Source organism: Aedes albopictus, chromosome 3 (genome assembly GCF_035046485.1).
Source record: "Aedes albopictus strain Foshan chromosome 3, AalbF5, whole genome shotgun sequence".
In the NCBI taxonomy this organism is placed as follows: domain Eukaryota; kingdom Metazoa; phylum Arthropoda; class Insecta; order Diptera; family Culicidae; genus Aedes; species Aedes albopictus.
In genome coordinates, this window is record NC_085138.1 from 185,818,972 (window position 1) to 185,834,960 (window position 15,989).

The following is a 15,989-nucleotide window of genomic DNA, read 5'->3' on the forward strand; positions in this document are numbered from 1 at the left end:
GGCTGTTGTTTCAATTTGTTCATGCGCTTCGGTATGATCGACGACCGTTGGTGTGTCCTGTTCGCTGGGTGCTTTCTGGCTGCCACGGAGCTGAGAAATGATACGACTTTGCCGTAGAATGTGCCTGTCTTTAACTGCAAGTGCATCTTGCAGGTTTTTCACCGTCTCAGTGAGGGCAGCAACCTGTTTGATGAGCTCCCCAATGGTGCCATGCTCTTTCACCGTTTCGATGCGATTGCTCATGGTGTAATTCTGCAGAGCTTGTTCCATTTCAGCCATCCTTGTTTCTCTCGCTTCGGCATCTGTCTGTAGCTTCTTGATTGTATCTTGCAGTTCTGCAATTTCGGTGTCCTTGCTGGCATTGACGACTCCAGAGAAGGTACCACTGCTTCGGCTGGCTCCTTGGTGGGCTTCGTATTCTCTACGGGCTTGCGGGTACGAGATGTCCATGTCCACTCGAATTTGCTGAATGGCCATTTCTTTTTCGTACACCGGACACTTGCGACTCGAAACAGGATGGTCGGCTGTCCGACAATGTTTGCAGGATGGTGCCTCTGTGCATTGGTATCTAGGTCTCTGACCGATGTCATCAGTCCTTTTTTCCGGGTTTCCTCCATCAGCATTAGCAGCTTCTTGATCTTCCGGGTGGGCTTTGCTGCAGCGACCACATATTCGTTGCGAACTGGTGCACCGTTTACCACTGTGCCCGTATTCCCAACAGCGGAAGCATAACATTGGAGACGGATAATATTTACGGGTTTTGCACCGAGACCATCCAAAATCAACATGATCCGGAATAACGGTGCCCCTTATCGTAAGTACTATTGTGGCTGTATTCTCACGCTTGCCATCCGGAGTACGGCGAGTAATCCTTTTCACTTCCTTGACTCCCTGGTTTGCAAGTTGTTCAACTAGGTAGCTATCGGTCAGTCCTGTGGAGTCGTGATTTGTCACAACGCACTTCCTCTGGTTCAGAAAGGGGTGTTCTGTGATCCGGATTGGAGTGCTGTCCTGTAGCTGTGTCATACGGAGCAATCGATTCACTTGTTCCTGACTCCTTACTTTCAACACGTAGGACAAGCCTCTGTTCTCTTTGAAGGCCCCAAAAATGGGACCTCCAATAGCCTTTTCGACAGATAGGCGGAGAAGAAAGGGGTCTTGTGGCATCACACCAGCGGTTGACTCCATTTTCAGGTACTGAAGTTGGCCTGCGGTACCTGTCGGGTCCATGTAATCCGGTAATAATGGACCTGTGTAGTCGCCATTCATTCGATTTCCCATACTGCCAAGACCACCACCGGGGCCCCCTGGATCCCCTGGATGGAGTGGTCGGCCATTAGCCAGCATTATGCCGGCTGGCCAGGGAAAAACAGTTCACGTTTTTTGGTCTGTCGCGCACCGGTTGGGAAACACTGATGTATACTTGGAGAAAAAAACGTCACTTCAGCTACTTCAACACCTCGATTTTTTTTTTACTGTTCGGTAAAAACTGTTTGTTCTTTTTTAGTCACTGGTTTCTATTCGGGTTACCACACACAACGGCGAAGGCCAACGCCAAACAATGCGATGATGGTTTGTTGGTATCAGCGAAGCCGCACGTGAGAAGCACTTCAGACACTGTTTTTGCAAATTTTTCACCGAATTTGATCGGACTTTCAGTGCAGACACTAGCCCACCTTAATCACTGAACGATTGATTCACTTTCCGGGAAAAAAGATCGCGAAAGAACACTATAGATATCGATATCTCGAGCGCGCACGATGTTGGTACTATTACCAAAGGTGACCCGAGCAAAACTAGCGTAAAAGATCATCAGATTGAACTACAGCAGAGTTTCTTAACTGTGACTTGTGCTTGGGTTTCATTGACCGGCCATAGTTGCTACTCTAGTATCGCCAGATCACTCACACAAAGAACCAATGAGATAGCTGTTTGGAATACTAAGCCTCTAAGGTTGCTAGTCAATGTGGAAAAGGACGCGGAAGTGATTATGCAATTCGCTTGTCCACGGCAGAACTCATGCATACTTTTCGATTAGGAAACACTGCTGTAGGTAGTAAATTCATTCAATTTATTAAATTCGATTCACTCGTCAAGCTCAACTTCCGTTCACGGTACTTCGTCAGACCGGCTCGCAAAAGTTCGCGATTTTCAAAGCTCCACGTGAGCAGTGTCAGCCCGGTGCACAGCACGCCTACCAAAAGGTGATAAAAAATTGATCGTCCAAAGAAGTAAGACTCACTGATTTTGCAAGCAAAACCACCGAGTGCCAGCACAGTTATAAACAGTGGTCCCGGCAGGAAGCTCCGCAGCGGACTCCGTCCGATGTCTTTGTACTGATTCCGGATGTAGTACAAACTGTAACTAATGCGAAAACTCATGTTGCAAACATTGGCCAGCACGAACCCGACTGGGCCCAACCAGTTCGTCAGCTGATAGGACAAAAGCAGGAAGGCCACTGAGAAAAACGCCATGTAGTAGTTGTAGGTATCGATCTGCTTGGAGGTGTTCGTTGCAAACATGTATCCCTCGGTAATACCATTCATAGCCAAAAGCACAATCGCCAAGCAGTGCCATCGGAGCAACAGTTCCGGAAGACCGCCTTCGACGAATTCCGATCCTCCGTACAACAGTAACAACGTACCGGCATAGCTCTGCCCGAACACAAATCCAACCAGCCCGATAGACGTAACCGTCTTGCAAACATACGACAACACCTGGCAAGCTTCGTTCACCTTCTCGCGCTTCTGATCCACAAGTTTCAAATCTCGAGCTATCGTCTGCGTAAAGTAGAAATAGCTGCTATCCTCGATGGGCCGGAAGATGAATCGGGCGGCCAGGCTACCCATATTGTTGACAACATCGTACGTGGCCTGCTCACTGAAGGTCAACACGGGACTGACCGACATAACGTACTTCTCGCCCTCCGTTAGGACCTGCTTGAGTATACCCTGCTTGGCAAAGCTGAGGACCAGCTTCTGGAGATCGGTGTTGAAAGTGGAGCCCTGAAAAAAAAATATTTGTATTATTTGACGTAAAGTCGTTTAACTGTTAAGATAGTTGATCATTTTGGAATGATGAATGAACGAATGGCATAAAGAAAGGATCTACAGGGGATACTCAAAATAACTGGGACAGGTAAAATTTTCACTTTTCAAAAAATATTCAACTAGCTGTAACTTTTCGAAAAAGGCATCAAATTTTCTCAAATTTTTTACTGTAAGTTCATCAATTAGGTGTGTATTAGTGGTCCAATTTTGGGAAAGATCGGGCTATTCTTCACAAAGTTAGGAAGATTCCAGAAAAAGGTATAATTATCCTATAGCCAACTTTGAGCTGTTATATCTCCGGATTCAATGAACCGAATGCAATGAAATTTTGATCATTTATGACTCATACAATGAGCTATTAAAAACTTCCGTCTAAACTAAAAATTCTTTACACGAAAAAAAATGATAACGATTAGATTATTTTTCTAATATAACACCAATTTATCCAAAACTTCATCATCGTTTCAAAATTCGAGATAGTAATTATAGTTCATTTAAATTTCCTCTAATTGACTTTAATATATTTATGTTTCGAAGAAAAGCAACCAAATGGCCGGCATCAAATTGAAAAAGTAATGGGATGCACATGAAAAATAGATAAATTTACTAAAAAACATAGAATAAATGAAATCGCTATAACTTTTTTTTCTTAATAATAATTTCAAATTAAGTCGAATGTTTTTCAAAGTTCATTATATGAGTCATGAATAATCAAAATTTCATTGCATTCGGTTCATTGAATCCGGAGATATAACAGCTCAAAGTTGGCTATAGGATAATTATACCTTTTTCTATAGAATCTTCCTAACTTCGTGAAGAATAGCCCGATCTTTTACAAAATTGGACCACTGATACACACTTACAGTAAAAATTTGAGAAAATTTGATGCCCTTTTCAAAAAGTTACAGCTAGTTGAACATTTTTTGAAAAGTGAAATTTTTACTTGTCCCAGTTATTTTGAGTATCCCCTGTATTTGGATTATGCCAAATATCTCGTTCCGTTCGTAATAATTACAACTCACCGAATTGGGAAGAGCTCCGGGCAGCATTTCCCTCACGGACGAAAACGGGAAATCTTCCATATTTTCGTAATACTTCCCGAACGTCTTTCGCAGCTCGTACTTGTCGTCTACCCGTTTCATCTCGTTGCGGTACTGCTTCAACCGCGGTATGTACAGATGGAAGAACGCATAGTTACCCACGATGATCGTGACGGCACTGATGATTTGTGCAATTCCAAACGCATAGATGGTTATGCTTTTGTTTAGCAGGACCAGCACTATGAAGACAAACGAACGGATGAAGATATGGCCGGTGTCCATCACCACCTTAAGCTTTACGAAGCAGAACACCTGCGACACAAAGATGGGAGCCTCCGCAGTTAGTTCTATGATGCATGCGAATGCAATTGCAAAACAGCCAAAACGATACTGGACGTAGTACTGCTCATCCACTGTCGATAACCAGTTGAGCCAGATGTAGAGACACGGCATCGACAGAACCAAACATATCGGGACCCTGAAAAGAGTAAAATGATAACAAATATTTATTTATTTATCGCCGTCTTCGACAATTAAGTCGTACAGACTGCACTAAGTCTAGATAATCTTAAAACTAAACAGATCTCATAATATAATACTTAAAACTAGTTTTGGACATGGTAAAATTAAATACATGATTAGATACTTCGTTAAAATGTCTAATACAAGAGTACAGCGAATTATTCGAATTATTATAACCGTAGTTTGTCCTGTGATACGGAACTGCTAGTAGTTTGGAATACCGGAAGAGTCGAGGAGGAACATTGAAAGATATACGGACGAGAAGGTCTGGGCAGTCTACCATTCCTTTTATGATGTCGAAGATGAACAAACGTTCACGGAGAAATCAAACTACCTAATTTGTGGGTTGATTTTACTCAAAGCTGAGTATATCGAATAAACTAGTTACCCAAAATTAGGTTGTTTTCCCTCTTTCCCTCACCGATGTTGTCAAAAACAAACAGAGATGCATCTACCCAACGGGGGTCCTTGAGCCCAATAAGCCAATTTTGGGTAAATGCAGGTTTACTCAAATTTGGGTTGAATGAGGGGGGGTCTTGGGTTGAATTTACCTACTCTTAAGTAAATGTTTTTGCTGGAGGTGAAGGCAATTTACCTAGTGTGAGTTTAATCGATTTACTCAAATTTGGCTTATTGGGCCGAACTAAGGGATTGCGTCAAAAGAACTCAATTTTGGGTAGTTTGGCGGTTCCGTGTTGATGATTTACACGTCTGGACCAATCAATTTTCACCGATCTAAATATGCAGGAAGGTTAATTGGATCGTTCCACGAAAGTTTGAGCGAAGAGAGAATCAAGCTCAAATCATCCACGAAGATATTGAATAGTAGTGGACCCATTACACTCCCCTGGGGTACTCCAAACGTGATATGGAAAGAGCGAGAGCGTGTTGAGTTGACTGCTGCGTATGATGTACGATCGGCTGAGGATGAAGCAATCCCCGCGGTAATCCAGTCTGGAAATCCAATGTGCTGAAGTTTATTGGCCGCCTAAAGTGAGGTTAAGTTTTGTGAAATCCCGTTTCGTATTTTAGTGATTGAGTCGTTTCAGATAAAATTTAATGTGGGATCGGGGTAGAAAAAATCATTTTATCGATAAATTTACCAAAAAAATAATGTTTAAACTGATGGGGAACTGGTATTTCCCTTTCAAACTTCCAAATTTTCACGACATAACCTCAACTTTTAATCGCCAATCAACGATCAGACTGTGTGGTACAGTGTCAAAGGCTTTTGCGAAATCAATACACACCGCATCGATTTGTCTCCTCTTTTCCATTTCACTCGATAGGGTTATGACGTAACACATTAAGTTTGTTGTAGTCGAACGATGTTTCATAAAACCGTGCTGACTGTCCGTGATGATGGGTGACACAATAGTGTAAATAACGTTGTGTTCGAGTTTCTCGAAAACTTTACTAATGCAGCAGAGTATGGAAACACCTCGATAACTCTCCACACGATTGATGTTTCCGGACTTTTGAATTGGAACGATTTGGGATTTGGGAGTTACTCTTGATGCTATGTTACGGTTCAATGAGCACGTGCGAATTACTACCGCTAAAGCCTTCTCAGTGCTAGGGCTAATCTGGCGTCATGCCTCTGAGTTCACTGACATCTACGCCTTGAAAACACTCTATTGCAGTTTAGTGCGAAGCATCCTCGAGTATGCTGCCCCTGTCTGGTCTCCTTAGGGAGCGTCCATAAATTACGTCACGCAAAAATTGCCCATGTTCAACCCCCCTCCCCCCTATGTCACACTTTTTGTATGGGACCTCTGAATTTTTTGTATGGGTTGTCACACTTTGCTGAACCCCCCCTCCCCCCTAAAAGCGAGACGTAATTTATGGACGTTCCCTTATTACGCCGCACCGAAACTATCCATTGAACGCGTGCAGAAAAAAATCATTCGTTTTGCGCTACGCTTACTCCCTTGGAATGACCCGAACAATCTCCCTGACTACCCAGATCGTTGTAAATTGATTAGCTTGGAACTGCTGTCGGTTAAGCGTGTAGAGTTGCAACGTCTTCTTGTCTTTGACATTCTAACCGGTACCATCGATTGTCCTACTCTTCTAGAACAAATTCCTTTTTACGTTCCTCCGCGGCAACTTCGACATGTCCCCATGTTCGTTGTCCCTTTCCACCACTCTAATTATGGTTATAATAATCCGATTGTTTCTTGTATTCGCGCATTCAATGTTGTTTCTGATGAATTCGACTTCGGTATGTCCAAAACTGTTTTTAAAAATCGAATAAGAATAGTTGTTTAGTTTTAAGTAATTGTAAATTAGTATTAAGTAGTTCAGCCTGTACGATTTTTTTTTTCGAAGACGGTGAATAATAATAATAATAATAATAATAATAATAAACGCTGTTTTCCCAGCAGCTGCAAAAATCCCTTCTCGTAACGAACGGTTGAAGATAGTTGCGATAGGGGCTGCTAATTCACTATAACAGTTTTTCAGGAATACTGGAGGGATGCCATCAGATCCAGATCCTTTTTAAGTATCAAGGTCGTTGATTGCGATCAGCACTTCATTCGATGTGAACTGTATAACAGGCAGGCTAATGTTGTGCGAGGGAATATGGTCAAAGTGATCTTGACGAGACTTGGGGACACTTTACTGAATACACTCTCGAAGAACAGTGAGAAGAAATCGGCTGCCTCGGAATTAGAACTAGCTGGGGTTTTGTTGTAACTCACGTTGCAAGGAATGCGCGCTGCTGATTTTTGTTTCCTTACAAAGTCCCAGAAGCATGACGGGTTCAGCTTAACATTGTTCTAGACATCTTCTATATAGGACTCGTATATAATCAACAAAATTGACTTGTACGTTCCCTCAATCTCGCGGAGAGTTGTTTGGTCGTTTTCAGATTTGGTGAGGAAGAAAAGACGCCGTGCTTTTCTCAACACGTTTCAAAGATGTCGAAGCTCACTGATCCACCAAGGTTTGTTAGAGGTTGAGCTGAACACACGTCTTTTGCGAGGCGCAGAATCGTTAAAATTGCACAAAGCTTGCTGTATAAAGCGGATACTGCATCATCGGTAGTTTCGATTGCCAAACGATAATCCCACTCAGCCTCGCCGAGCGTGCGTTTCAACTGGTCGTAGTCGCACCTGTTGAAATCGTAAGAAACGAAGCATTCCAAAGTGCTTACAGGAGCCATCCAATCATCTCCGCTCATATCAATCAGTAGTATTATGTTTCCAGTTCAAAACCGAATTAGCGACATTTTTTCTTTGACTTCCGCTGCTTTTGCCTTGCGTTAAACACAATGTCGGAAGTGGGGCGCTGTATAGAGCACCAGGTGTACAATACAGCGCCCCACTTCCGACATTGTGTTTAACGCAAGGCAAAAGCAGCGGAAGTCAAAGAAAAAATGTCGCTAATTCGGTTTTGAACTGGAAACATAATACGATGGGTGTGTGATGATCGTCAACAGGCAGCAGTGATGTAGGAGCAGCAAAAATGTCCATTTGCTTCGATAGGCTTACGAATACGAGGTCGAGAAGATTTTCGTTTTTGCTCACAAAAGAATTGATTTGCCTCAGACCAGTGGCAAACATGGTTTCTAGGAGAAACTGCTCTTTCTCGGACGAGATGTTTGAAGGAATGTAGCCATTAATGTCGTCGTCTAATCCCAGCACAGTTTTGGAAGGTTAAAGTCACCCATAGACTGAACAATGTTCGCTTCAGACGCTTGGCTGGCGATATGCTGAACTGCATTAGCATGAGTAGTGTATAGATCGAGATTGATATATTATGGGAAGTGACAATTTCGGCGGCAGTTTTTTCATACCATTCTATGTCAATGGTGAATTCAATCGTTGAGTTCTAATTGTTTCCGTAAAGACGCATTATACACCAGTGCATCGTTCTGTAGAAGAAGAAGACCTGAAGACACCCTTGACGGTGCGACCATACGGAAAAGTGTGTTGTGCTCAGGATAACACGAGAACGTTCCAATGTAAGACTGTACCTGGACCAGCAGCATTTTTTAGAAGGCTTATTGCATCTGAAAGTCGCCCTAATTCAGAGACCGTACGGATTCTTAGTAGTATGTATTACTGATCAGAGCGTTCATGATTAACAAATATTTTAATCATGATTAATCATTGGTGATTAAAATTCAAATTTCGGTGATTATTGATTATGATTAATGATTAATTTGATTTTTGGGATGATTAATGATTATGATTAATGATTAAAATTGATTTTATCTGTGATTATTGATTATGATTAATGATTAAAATTGGCTCATTGATTAAAAATCATGATTAATCATGATTAATCAATCACAAAAAACAGGAAATGATTAAAATATAATTATTGTTTAAAATATTTTTGAAGTTCCAAAAGTAAAAGGTAACTCTGTCTGGGAGATTATTGAAAAAATAATCAAGAAGAACAGCATTTGAACCAATTCAAATTGGATCATATATTTTATATGGTGAAAAATTTTTGGTGATGAATGATTAATGATTGATTATTTTTTTTTTCTTATGATTATGATTACTGATTAATGATTAAATTGCGAAATCAGTGTGATTAAGATTAATGATTAATGATTAAATGAAAAATTTTGGTGATTATGATTACTGATTTTTGATTAATCTTAATCATTAATCACAGAGCGTTAATGATTAATCATAAATTTAATCATGATTAATGATTAGGATTAATCAAAAATCAGCAATCATAATCACCAAAATTTCTCATTTAATCATTAATCATTTATCTCAATCACACTGATTTCGCAATTTAATCATTAATCAGTAATCATAATCACAAGAAAAAAAATTAATCAATCATTAATCATTCATCACCAAAAATTTTTCATCATATAAAATATATGATCCAATATGAATTGGTTCAAATGCTGTTCTTCTTGATTATTTTTTCAATAATCTCCCAGACAGAGTTACCTTTTACTTTTGGAACTTCAAAAATATTTTAAACAATAATATATATTTCAATCATTTCCTGTTTTTTGTGATTGATTAATCATGATTAATCATGATTTTTAATCAATGAGCCATTTTTAATCATTAATCATAATCAATAATCACAGATAAAATCAATTTTAATCATTAATCATAATCATTAATCATCCCAAAAATCAAATTAATCATTAATCATAATCAATAATCACCGAAATTTGAATTTTAATCACCAATGATTGATCATGATTAAAATATTTGTTAATCATAAACGCTCTGATTAATCATTAATCATGATTAAATTTATGATTAATCATTAACGCTCTGTTACTGATTTTCTACAAACGCGAAAAACCAAGTGACGAATCGTAAATATGATGCAACAGCTATTAGAATGGTTGTAACCTCATCAGGGTCATCTAGAATATATTTCTTCCAATACGTCGCAATGGAAGGGTAAAAGAGAACATATGAGCATTAAGAATACGTTCTTTCTCCCTGGCACTATAACCCAAATAGGACTAAGCCTGTATTTAGATGTTCTGTTCACTGCTAGATGTTATATGCGCATCTACCAGGTAAATATCAAAATGATTTATTATGTAGACCTTTTCCTCGATATGTTATCCTCGCATCAAAATATTTGCTTGCTGAAGCAGAATCATCAAGACACACATCATATTATCAGGAAACCAACATGAGAAAATAAGACCAAACGCTATTTGCTATGACCGACCTAAACACTGTTATATCTATAAACATAATCATATGTCGCTATACGTACGTGATCCACAACTGGTTAATCAACTGAGCCCATGTGCAAAGTTTGTTGTGCCTAGAGCTCAAGGCGGCCCTGGTTATTGCCTCTTTGGACAGAAATAGCAGTGTGCTTTCCAGCAGGAGCAATCGAACGTTGGTGATTCCCAGCACATCTCGACCGACACTTCTCACGATGAATGCATTTATCGCAAATGTGATACACCGGCAGAATATCTGGAATTTATAGAATAAACTGTATAGTGTTTGTTACTCAGCTCCGTAAATAGCAATGACCTTGTTCTACTACTGCACCTTACCTGAAATACGATGCTGAAGGATGCATTTTGCAAACTGCTTGCCAGAATATTTCTTCCCATTTTTAGCTTTTTCCTGGTTTCCCTTTCGTCGTGCGTCGTACAATTTTTGATTGATTTATTAAAACTTCCTATATACACATACTGAACGAGAGATTCGAAATACCATCTCAGGACATATTTAGGTTCAATCACAGATGCATGCACTCAATATAAAACTAAAATTGCACTTTTGCTGGTCCAATTTTTTTTTCTACCTGAGCGAACAGCAGTCAGCTGTACTGTGTCGGTCGAGCTATATCAGCCGAATGCTAGATTGTAAATAAACACAGTGACTAATGTGTGATAATGTCAGATGCGACAACGTCAGCGATTCAAACGTATATCGAAAGTGTTGCCAAAGTTATGAAAATGATAAATACAATTAATTAGTAACAAATTTTGAAAACGACGTTTAATCAATACTACACCATTGATTATACGTCGTTTTCAAAATTTGTTACTGAATTAATGTATTATTTTTTATTAATTATTATATTATTATACAGCGCAACATTTTTTTGTCTCAAGAGCAAACTTATGTGTCTCCGAAGGATTTTGGGCCGCTGAATCCACATCCGGGCTCAGATTTGCTCCAACACGTCACAATTTTAAGCTATACCTTAATTTATAGGGCAAAATATGCGATTTTGGGCTTTTTTGACTGCAAGCCATTAAGCATGGAAATATTTTTTTTAAGCAATCAAAAGGTAAATTGGTCAATTAACATCTAAATTAACGACTCATGCAAAATATTTCGTTTTACCTAATCAAATTTGATAGATTTAAGCATTTTATGTAAGTATGAATATCGTAATATCGAATATCGGAAATATCGTACCTAACATAAATCGCTTAAAACTGTCAAATTCGATTTGGTAAAACGAAAAATTTAGCATGAGTCGTTAATTTAGATGTTTATTGACCAATTAACCTTTTGATTGATTAAAAAAATATTTCCATGCTTAATAACTTGCAGTCAAAAAAGCCCAAAATCGCATATTTTGCCCTATAAATTGAGGTATAGCTCAAAATTGTGACGTGTTGGAGCAAATCTGAGCCCGGATTCCGATTCAGCGGCCCAAAATCTGCCAGAGACACATAAGTTTGCTCTTGAGACAGACCAAAAGTTAATTTTTGTTACGCTGTGCCAGATCACGCCAGATTGTTTGCAATCAATTTTAGAAATAAATAATTCTTCTAGGCGTACCTCCCTAACGGGGCAGAGTCTATTAAATAGGCATTAAATTTTCTCAGTTTTGAAAGTGCTCAGAACACTAATATGAACAGTAACTGAGAGTCGATCAGGATCATAAAGGGCAGACATTCTTGCCATTACTTACTAAATGGCCCATCAAGCCACAAAAGTTCAGCTTATTGGACACTGTGGCTTAATTTCCCCAACAGTGGAAGAAAAATGCTTGAAGGGCTAGAACTCCTAAACTACGCCGAATGAAGCATTATTCATCTCCACGGGTCTCGGTTCTGGCCCAATCGTTTCCAGTCGTCCTTTAAATTTCTTAGGCCCTCCTCAACTGCAAAGTCAACGGCGTGGCCTTCTATGAAAACAACGGCCCACATGGATTCCTGCAGAATATAGTTTGAGCTTGTACACTATAGTCACAGACAAACAGACGTCTCACTCTACCAATTTCTCATCGTTTCCCTTTTTAACGGACTATTCAAATATTCTGTGGATCGCAAAATCTCTCGCTCATGGCGCTCGCATCGTTTGACGTGTGCTCACTACCGCCATCTACTCAGTGGGTTTGCAAAACACAGCGGAATTAGAATTGCGCGATTATGTTTTTGTGGCGATGATTTCAATCGCAGTTTATTCCAAGTGATACGTCTGTTTGTCTGTGCTATAGTGTTATTTATCTAAAAGTTTACCGAATAAGGCAAGTATCGCACACGAATGCCAAAGTTGCGAGAGAGCTATGGAGGCACTCTACACGCGGTGCAACATGTGCGACCTTTTCTTTGTACGACAAACTTTTAGATAAAACTCGTCCATACACTATTTTTTGATATTAGCTGGGAGCATAGTGGTTTCTGCTTTTAGTGGTGTTGCGTGTACGTACACGTTGCATTACACAAACACTACCTGAGTTACTGGTTGAAAATAGTAAACAAAAATCAGCTGTTCCCGGCAAAATCAAATGGGCATATTTTCAACCAGTAGATTTGCATTAGTGTTTGTGACGCTGCGCTGCGAAACCACTATAGCAAGTGAGTGTAACTTTTTAAAAGCGAGTGTTCCCATCCCTGGCTGTACGAAGGATTGCATCTACGAATGGCATCGTAAATTTCAAGCATAACTTTTCAATCCGACGTAACTCGAGAATGTAAACAAATCCGAGTTAACTGCTGCATGCATCATTCATAAAGCAAATTGAAGTATCCACATCACTGTTTGATGATTATTGCTTAATTTGTTTAACTAAGCATTTTTTTTCGAAACGACGTATCTAACTATTTTGATGTTTACAACTTTACTATATACACCGTTTGATATATGAGAAAACCAAACGACGTATCTAGCCAAAATCAAAAGTAACAGATACACCAAACTGGCACCATACAAAAGCGACGTATCTGGCATGACGTATCTCTAACCAACCCGGTGTATGTGTATTTTTGTCAAAATTCATTGTGAAAATGATATGGAATGCAGGGATGGGAACACTCACTTGCGAAGAGTTACACTCACTTGCTGTTTTCTCAGCTCAGAAGCGTGCTATCAAGAAACAATGTTGGGACGACTTTTGCCTTTTGGTTTTGTCTAAAAGTTTGCCGAACAAAGTATGGGTCGCACACGCATATCGAAGACGTGAGGGAGCTGCGAAGGCAACTCTCCACGAGGTGAATGTAAATTACACTCACCTCGTGGAGAGTCGCTTTCGCAGCTCTGTCACGACTTAGGTATGGGTTTGCGACCCGTACTCTATTCGACAAACTTTTAGACAAAACCACAGGCCAAAAGTCGTCCATACATCGTTTCTTGATAGCACGCTTCTGAGCTGAGAAAACAGCAAGTGAGTGTAACTCTTCGCAAGTGAGTGTTCCCATCCCTGATGGAATGAGTAGGTTTTGTTTCTTACCTAGTGCGTGCTATATCCCTCGTGATGTTAAGCACGAAAAAACTTATGAAAAGTCTTTTTATAAAAACTATTTTAGTGAAATGGTCGTCCACATTGACCATGAATTTACTCAGATCAGTGAAAAAGTTAGATACGTCGATTTGAAAAATTATGCTTGACTTGGACGGACATTACAATAATGCCATTCGTGATGCTGCAGAAGCTATACGTGAATTGGAGTGCCAAGAGCTAACGAGTGTTATCGATGATCGGCATATTGATCGTTAGTTGAAATAGGACGGTGAACGGAATGGACTTTCGCTATTGAGGAGAAGCATTGACAAAATATGTCCAGAACACAATACTTGAAGTTTGGCACGGGATTAAGCCGAATTTGAATCACTGCCAATCTTTGAATTACTAACCAGTGGGCTTCGTGGCCGAGCGGTTAGCGGCGTCGGTTGTTTAAGTGTCTCGTAAGCCTCGGAGTGTGGGTTCGATTCCCGCTCCAGTCGATGGAAACTTTTCGTCAAAACGAAAAATTCATCACTGGGCCACTGGGTGTTCTGTGTATTGTCCGTTGTCTAGTGTAATGGCTAGTTTCCACTTCGTACGTACTGTGTAAAAAGATAGGACAAGTAATGGTCAAGTATTGATTCCGCTTCAAAATTACTTGTGCAGTTCGCAGATGGCAAGTAAGGAAAAAAGTGTAACACTCGTAACGCCTCCCGTGCGAATCAAATGGAGCTGTCACTTTTCCTTGCGGAAAAATTGTCCGCGCTATTATTCCGTAAGGAAAAGTAACGTTTCTCTCCATACTGGATCAGTTGTCAAAATTTGCGGAAAAAGGTGGAAGTTTACTTGAGCGCTCTACTTGGCAACACGAAACTTAGCTTAAGTACCTAATGTGTTCAGTCTGTGCAGCCTCTGGCTGAAGACGGTGTGAATTGTCTTTTCTTTGTTTTTTCAACTAACCACAGACTAACAGACGCAACATTTCGAACATGTTTCGATTTAAATCATAATCACGATAAAGTTTCGCCCAATACTGAAACGACTGAGTTTAGCCGATCATGAACTAAGTGGCGGTAGAGAACGTCAAACTCGAACAAAAACGATGCGAGCGCCACGGATAGACAGTTGGGCAACTATTAAATTGTTGAATAGTCCGTTAAATGGCACGATGGGTACGATGATACGATGTACGTTGCGAATTATGTTACGTATGTTTGTCTGTAAACTAACCATTTTTGGGATATTCATCAACAGAAGCGTGCAAGAGCAGGTGCTAAATGATCTGGAAAACGTTGGACGCGGCCGAGGATAGAGGAGTGCTGCCACAGACCGAGTGTTATGGCGAGGAATTGTAGATTCAATTTAATCACAGACAAACAGACGTATCACTCGGTACAAATTGCGATTAAAATCATCGTCACGAAATGACGACCGTCAACGGCTATCGCAAACCGTCAAGTAGGTGGCGATAGTGAGCAAACGTCAAACAGGAGCAAAATCGATGCGAGCGCTGTGAGCGAGTAGTTTGCGTACTACAGATTATTTGAATTAACCGTTAAAAAAAGATGGGAAGTGAGTAAAGTGAGACGTCTGTCCGTGGTTTTATCATAATACGTAATGATGTAATACTGAATGAATGAATATTCATAATCCATAATCATATGATGGAATGCAATGAATGTGATGGAATGCAATGAATGTAAAAACGATTCAGAAACGACTAGTTTAGTTAGGAGTGACGGATGAGATAAACGTTGTCAGAAACCGGATATTAATGTCTGGCAGAAAAGATAGCGGAACAAGAAAAAAGGAGTACACGAGGAAACAATTCATCGCAAAAATAAGACGCAGTATGAGGAGAATGCCATTACTGAAGCACAAAACAGTAACAAAGCAATATGAGAAAATTTTACGAAATTGCTAATAGTGTGCGAAAGGAAACAATACGCTGTCTCTTGCTATAGGTATGCAATGATCGTAAAGATAACGTGCTGACAGATAAAGCTATGGTAGTTACTAGGAGGAGAAAGCACTTTGAGACTTTGTTGAATGGAGAGAACGTAGGCACCTCGACGAACAAAACAAGCCTCCGGATGCTAGATGAGCTACCAAAGAGCTAAGGAACAGTAAGGCTGCTGAAAAGGACGAACTCCCGGCTAAACTTAGAACCTATTCAAATCGAACGCCAGATTTGTCCTCTTTAGAAAAAGGGACACAAATTGAA

General features: G+C 40.1%; 1 protein-coding gene across 2 annotated transcripts; it reads right to left on the reverse strand.

The window, feature by feature from the left end:
- Positions 1 to 2,050: 2,050 nt before the first annotated feature.
- LOC109398850 (protein RFT1 homolog) lies at positions 2,051 to 10,955 on the reverse strand. 2 transcript variants are annotated; one of them, XM_029862906.2, is made up of 4 exons: positions 10,632 to 10,955; positions 10,340 to 10,567; positions 4,073 to 4,568; positions 2,051 to 3,005 (listed from the first exon to the last, which is right to left on the reverse strand). In XM_029862906.2, exons 1-4 carry the CDS (start codon positions 10,655 to 10,657, stop codon positions 2,067 to 2,069), a joined length of 1,689 nt encoding a protein of 562 aa, XP_029718766.2. In that variant the 5' UTR covers positions 10,658 to 10,955; the 3' UTR covers positions 2,051 to 2,066. The 2 variants fall into 2 exon arrangements, with proteins under 2 accessions (XP_029718766.2, XP_029718765.2); XM_029862905.2 differs by having other exon boundaries at positions 10,340 to 10,548; positions 10,632 to 10,954.
- Positions 10,956 to 15,989: the final 5,034 nt, after the last annotated feature.